Below are 6761 nucleotides of genomic sequence, written 5' to 3'. Positions count from 1 at the left end.
AAGGAAAACACATATACTAACATTCTTTTACCAAGCAACACATGTAAACGTGTAAATTTGCCAACAGAGGCATAAATAGGTAAATATGTAGTCTCACACATAGCCAAGTGATAGTCTGCCACTTTTTTAACATGAATACAAATGGGGTGCCAACTGTAAGTTTAAGGTCAAAGAAGAAATTTCCAAAGCAACCTTTTGTTGCTGGATCTTCATAGCTCCATCCACGCCCTAACGGTGCAAGCCTTTTGATGGTTTTCCCATTTATTTATTGCTTCTATGTCACCAAGTTGTCATGCCAACTTCGTAGAGCAGCTAGCGGCATCGTGCTTATCTGAGTTGCAGTAGCTGCACCTGTTTTTCCTTCTCGGGTGCAGTTCAAGAGCTGAATGGTAGCGTCTACTCCTTGCCCTCCCTTTTGTAGTCAACTTTGGCGGATCCCTAGGAGTTACATTGTCATTGTCGTTGCTCGTAGGCGACATCTGCTCAGTGCAGTTAGGATGGCCCTGTGTTGTGTTACCCATAGGAAGAGGTGCTGAAGCATTACTCACACGTGGCCCAACATGACCCATAGGAGGAGGTGGTTCAGCACGACCCATGTGAGGAGGTGCTGGACCATGAGCAGCACGACCCATGGGAGGAGATGGTGGACCATGACTACCATGGCCCGTGAGAGTAGGTGATGGACCACAAGCACCATGACCCATGGGAGGAGGTGGTCCACCACGACCCATGGTAGTTGGCGGTGGAGCACGACCAATAGGGGTAGTTGCTGGAGTAGGCCCTATAGATGTAGGCGGCACGGGAGGATCCTGGTTGTTATCACCAGCAGACGGACCTGCTTCTCTTCCAACCCTTTTTTTTTTCTTTCTAGACTTGTTTAGCTGCACAATCTTTGTGCGCGCCGCACGCATGTGCTTATCAACAATGGCTTTTCCTGCTCCAAAACCACAAGCAAACGTTGCTAGTTTCTAGAAATTTGCAGTCATGTTTGCATGCCTAATTTCCTTTAGAGACTGAGGGGGCATTACATCATGCTGCTGACTAGTGGCACTTGGCACACTTGGGACAGCAACTGGCGTACAACGCTGCAACATGTACTACTCCGGGATGACATCAAGCCCAATATGCGTGAACACTTTCAATATGTGGCAACAAAGGATGCCATCCCTCTCCATTTTGCAACACTCACACGAATAGAGTCCCTCGGATATTTTTGCCACCACTAAGTAGTTCCTGGAACCATACTTCACAACCCATTCTGTATTTGGTCTCAGCTCAAACGTTTCCACACCAATTTGGAATGCATTATAGCGTCGAATCATCGAAAACTCATCACGGAACTTGCAGTAAAGATCTCTAGTGTATGTCTTGTATGCCCGCTTCTCTATTGGGAATTGTGACCACATGTCAAGATCCAGATGTTCTGTCCTGTAGTCATTGCACCCTTCCTTGATGAGGATGTGCGTCTGTATTTTCTCATACTGCCTCACAAAGTTCAGAATTGACTTGTGAGGGTTGACATACCGCTTCAAGACTGCATTGAACCCCTCACTTCATTATGTAGACTGCAAGAAGAGAAAAAAAATCTATGCTTGAAGTAACATGGCACCCAAGTGTTCCTATATTCGTAAAGTTTCTCAAAATGGGTATGTGCAATTGCCTCATATTTTATCATCAAAGCAGCCCAATTCAGTTCAAACTCATCTGGTGTGAAACTGAAATCAACGCAAAGGTTGAAATCTTCAGATAATCCCGGGTTCCGGCCTAGCAACCATCCAACTTTCTCTTGAGCTTTCTTCATGATGTGCCACCGACAACATCAGTGCACACTTGTGGGAAAAATGTTCTTTGTGGACTCCTTCATTGCCACATCCTGATCAGTAATGATATCCGGTGCCCTTCCATTCATAGCCTCTAGGAAAGCTCCAAAAACCCAATCAAAGCTGGTCCCCATTTCTTGTCTCACAAATGCACAGCCCAACATGAAAGATTGCCCATGATGGTTGATCCCAATGAACGGAGCAAAAGGCATGTTGTACATATTGGTCATGTAGGTTGTGTCAAAGGAGACACAATCATGATATGCCTCCGTATAAGCTTTACGTGCCAAGCCATCCACCAAAAAAATGTTTTCTGTCCTCCCATCAAGATCATATTTTATCTTACAGGAAAAATCTGGATCATCTTTTTGCAAGTCTTTATAATGTTCAATTGTCTCAATAATGTCCCCCTCTTTCGTTCAGTCCTTGGAGAAGCCAACACATAGGTTTGTTATTGCTTTAGGTCCATACGGTACATTTAGCTCCGAGACATAAAACTCTGACATGATAGTCATCATACGGCCTGCAGAAACATAATTAAGTTAGATAGTTGCACACTTGACAAATAACAGTTGCAGACTAAAGAACAACAGTTGCACAAATGTTGACATGTGGTTGCCATAGAACTTATTTTTCATTGTTTACCCCCTTTTTTATTCCTTGACACAAAACAATGTAGTTATTTTTTACTATCATCAGTTGCAGCGATATGAACACTAGTTTGTAGAAAAGAAGGTTTAATTGCATCGATAAGGAACACTAGTTTGCAGAACGAATATTTATGGAGTGTCCCCATCAAAACTATGACTATTTTGTAATACTATATCTAATTCAATCAGCAAGTAGTTCCAACTTTGTGTTTTGTTTGTGGTAGTAATTTTTTCACAAATATTGAAGCCTGGTTGCACAACATAGTGTATGTACTTGCACAACCCCCTGCTACTAGTTGCACACTTGACAGAGCTGAATTAAACAACATAGTTTGAAGTTTGAAGTTTTTGGGAGGTGAATGAGAACACACCTGAAGTTAGGTTGCAGTTGTGGAGTATCTCTAGGAACCTCTTTTCCTCCGGCGATATACCCATGTGAGATTGCAAGTAGTTGGACAGTGAAGGCTTGGCTACCAAAGGATGATTATGATCACGGACAAAGTGGGTTACTTCCCACCGCCCATCCTTCAATTTAACTAGCATTTTTGCCTTACATTGTGTTTGCTCTATCCTTTCTCTCTTGCACTTCTTCTTATTCTTCTTTTTTCCACTCTCCTCTCCATCGAATATTGGCACTTCTTCCATTTCATCTTCTTCACCCAAAGGTTTGGGGGTCTGGTATAGGATCTAGCACAGGTGGCAACTCAGCTCCTACATCATCCTCTTTTGGCTTCCTAAACTTGTTACATGCAAATTGTTGTTTCTCCAATATGTTGGTATAAGCATTCCTCTTTGAAGTGTTCATTTGAACAGAGAAACCCATCCTTAGAGCATAATCATTTTAATGATCTTTAGCACCCTGGAGAGTATCAAATCTCATCCCAACAAATGACTCCATTGGCTGAGAACCAGCCTCATCTTCCTCCAAAGCATTTCGATCACCACCAACTGCCCCTGCCCTTAGTTCTATTTCAGTAGGTACCGCAACTGTGGTGTTTGTTTCCTCTAGTGTATGGCTTTCTGATTGCATGTTGACATCAACATCATCCATCAAACCACGATCTTGATTTAGCTGTGTGAAAATCCCTGGTTGTACAAACTCAATATCATCATCAGGCAACTCATTGAGATCGGGAGGCAATGCATTGAGGTCTATCATCCTTGAAAGCTGCTCCAACCTGCATTTTGTTTCAACAAAAAAGTCATCAACCAATTTGTATTGGGTCATAGTTGCTAGCAAAATGAGGCATGAATTTAACACCGTTAGACTCATTTTTATTTTTTATTGTTTCAAAAACTGCAAGTAGTCAGTTTTTACATAGAGGAACGAGGAATTTCCACATTGTTACGTTTCTCCAACTTTTCAAGCTAGCACATTCTAGGAATAAGTAGCAAGTATAGTTAGGAGGGTTTTTTCTCCAGATACAGCTTTTTGGTAGTAGTTGCACAAAGGCAGCACAACATTTGCACAAAAGTGTCATAGAATTGCACAAACTTCCCATACCAATTGACTAATTGTGAGCATTCCAGTCACACAAACACAATTTTGACAAATTTCATCACACAACCTGGATAAAATGTAGCATAGGAGTTGCACATTTTTCAGAATTTGCACATTCTAGAAATAAGTAGCAAGTATAGTTAGGTGTGTCTTTCTCTCCAGATATATCGTCTTGCCAGTAGTTGCACAAAGGCAGCACAACATTTGCACAAAAGTGTCATAGAATTGCACAAACTTTCCATACTAGTTGGACAAATTGTGAACATTCCAGTCACACAGACACAGACAAATTTTTTCATACAACCTAGATAAAAATGTAGCATAGGACTTGCATACAAGTAGTATCAAAGTTGCAACAAGCATCATAGTAGTTGCACAATATAAGAACATTCATTCATTGGCTACATATTATTTGACCATCTCTTTTTTGTTCATGTATCTACAATGTGCAGGTCTGACAAGAAGGGGAGGGCATGATTCTCTGCAGATCAATGCAAGTGAACATATGAAGCAAGGTCTGCTATAGCAACTTCAAAGATAGAACCAAAATCAGATTGCAACTATATTTGTCTATAGGTATTTAGTTAGCTTTGCATAGTTAGAACAACGGTTTGATGGGAGTGTGTTTCAGATTTGTGAAGGCAGTGTGTAAACTTTTTCTTAAGACCTATATTTGCAGATTGTATCCGAACATATCATATATCGGACGTCATCGTACATGTCCTTGGTTGTTTTCTTCCAGATATGTCAATTTTCTGCCAAGTTTTTTATTCAACCTTTTTAATTTTTTTGCGGTTGCACAGTTTGTGCGTATAGTTGGATGCTACAATTGGGTTATTTGCACAAAGCAGGGTTTAGAGTTGCATAATCTACTGAGTTGGCACACAACAATCTTTAGTTGGCTACTTTATCTGGCTTAGTTGGACGGAAGTAACCTACTGGTTGCACAGTTTCTCTGCAAACACACTATGCAGGGTTCATCTGATTTTTGACGATCAATACATGAATCAAAGATGCCTACAAGGAAATCAGTACAAGGGCAAGTCTACGGGAGGAATCAGGAAGTAGATGGTCAAGTCTACTCACCTCTGGATGTGCTTTTTTCCCTCCAGGTATGTTCTCTTTTTTGTTCCTGCTCTCTTGATCTGCTTTTTTCTGGGGTTTTCCTTCTGTCTAAGCCCTCTTCTCTTCTCTTTTATTTGTCCCTGGGAGCTGCCATGTTCTTCTCCTCGCGATGAAGGATTTTGACCCCTAAGCAGATCCTTCTTTCATGGGGAAGAAGAAGATGGCCTGGGGGGCAGTTGGTCTCGCCTGATTTCGGTCGTGGCCTGGTGCACGTGATCCCGCGGCCAGCTGTCGTTGCTAGTGGTTTTTCTGGCGCTTACCTGTTCGATAGTGGTTTCGTTCATTTTCGAGCGGTTTCGGGCGTGCGGGTTTGTTGGTTCCTTTTTCGGTTCGGGAGGGGGACCAGGTAGTTTCCTTTTTGGGTGGGTGCTGGTTAGCGATCCCAGGGCGGCCGGGCGCCCCCTAGACGCGTCCTTGGAAATTTGCCCTGATTGAAGCATCCCGCATTGGAAACTTACCTTCGACTCCATCCAATTGACATTTCTTGAGTCTACTGATTATGTTCCTTCTGGTGCCTAACAATTAAATTGTTTATTATAAAATTTATACGTCCTAAACATGCCATATTCCATTTTTTGGGGGTGTAGCCATATTCCATTTTCTGAAACACAGTGACTAAGAGTGATTGATCTGCGAATATTCACATGATAAACTGTTTTTTGCCACTAGTTGATTATTCTTGTTCGCACTAGAGTAACTCCAGCAAAAGTCCTCGTAAGTCCTCGATCGTCATAATAACAGTGAGTATGGCAATTTTGGACAAAAATGGCAGTCTAGCATAGTCGCCATCTCGCCCTCGATCGACATAATTTTTTGAGGGCGCCCTAAATCGAGCCCGCGACCCTCATATTTGGCGGCTCATGATGGAGCATCTCTTGTGACCGCCTACGGTCATCCCGAGTCCCTGTCGACAATGCCATGTACTCTACATCGACCCCCATGTCCCATTCTGTTGTTTTGGAGTTGGGTCCGGCGACTTCAATGGTTGTTATGCCTTTGACGACCGTCAACCACCATCTAGGGCTCACCTCATCCACCATGTCAGTGATGAGCCAGGTGTTGAGTTGACAAACCCTATGATTACCTGCCAATGCTGCACCGGCCCTTAGTGAAGAGACCGAAAAAGAAGACGATGGGTTGCATCGTAGCCCCTCCTATGTCCATGTCAGCAACGAGCGACACGAGGGCCCCTTCCTAGTCCTACACCAAAATAGGAACAACAATAAGGTAAAAGTCGTCCTCTGCCTTTTGTGTAATTTGTTCATTGAATGCGAGGTGACTGTGAAAAAAATGTGCAATATGTGTGATTTGGGGGGGAGGGGATCGACTGCCCATGATGAATCATTTCTTGAGAGTATGATGGGTGATTCTGTTGGGACAAATGATCTCGATTTTGAAGGCACATCATTGTCGCTTGTTAATCAATTGGATGCATATGGCCGGGATACATAATTTGATCAATTCCAACCCTTTGGATCATCGAGGAAGAAAAAAATTCTTGTCACAAACTACACCCGGGATGAGTATAAAGTTCTTGTGAGGGGATGACAAGAGATTTCCCTCAATAGTCTATATCACCGGGAAAGATCAAACGAGCGCAACATATTGGAAGCACATCGAGGAGCATTTCCCTCACCACCTTGGGCATAAATCAAGCCATACCCT

The 6761-nt window shown here is 42.7% G+C and overlaps 1 protein-coding gene across 1 annotated transcript; it reads right to left on the bottom strand.

Moving 5' to 3' along the window:
• Positions 1-2231: 2231 nt before the first annotated feature.
• On the bottom strand, positions 2232-3247 carry LOC123091286 (protein FAR1-RELATED SEQUENCE 5-like). Its single transcript, XM_044512754.1, has 2 exons — positions 2842-3247; positions 2232-2343 (listed from the first exon to the last, which is right to left on the bottom strand). The coding sequence occupies exons 1-2, from the start codon at positions 3113-3115 to the stop codon at positions 2240-2242; spliced, it is 378 nt and encodes a 125-aa protein (XP_044368689.1). The 5' UTR covers positions 3116-3247; the 3' UTR covers positions 2232-2239.
• Positions 3248-6761: the final 3514 nt, after the last annotated feature.

Source organism: Triticum aestivum, chromosome 1B (assembly GCF_018294505.1).
Source record: "Triticum aestivum cultivar Chinese Spring chromosome 1B, IWGSC CS RefSeq v2.1, whole genome shotgun sequence".
Lineage (NCBI taxonomy): Eukaryota > Viridiplantae > Streptophyta > Magnoliopsida > Poales > Poaceae > Triticum > Triticum aestivum.
The sequence above is the reverse complement of the archived record's forward strand: the minus strand, read 5'-3'. Positions and strand labels throughout refer to the sequence as shown.

Bases quoted from the DNA above. Each gene is read 5' to 3' on its own strand.
- LOC123091286 (XM_044512754.1), bottom strand. From the start codon at position 3,115: ATGGAAGAAGTGCCAATATTCGATGGAGAGGAGAGTGGAAAAAAGAAG. The intron at 2,344-2,841 runs GTGTGTTCTCAT...ATGTTTCTGCAG, and splicing joins CAACTGCAACCTAACTTCAG to GCCGTATGATGACTATCATG.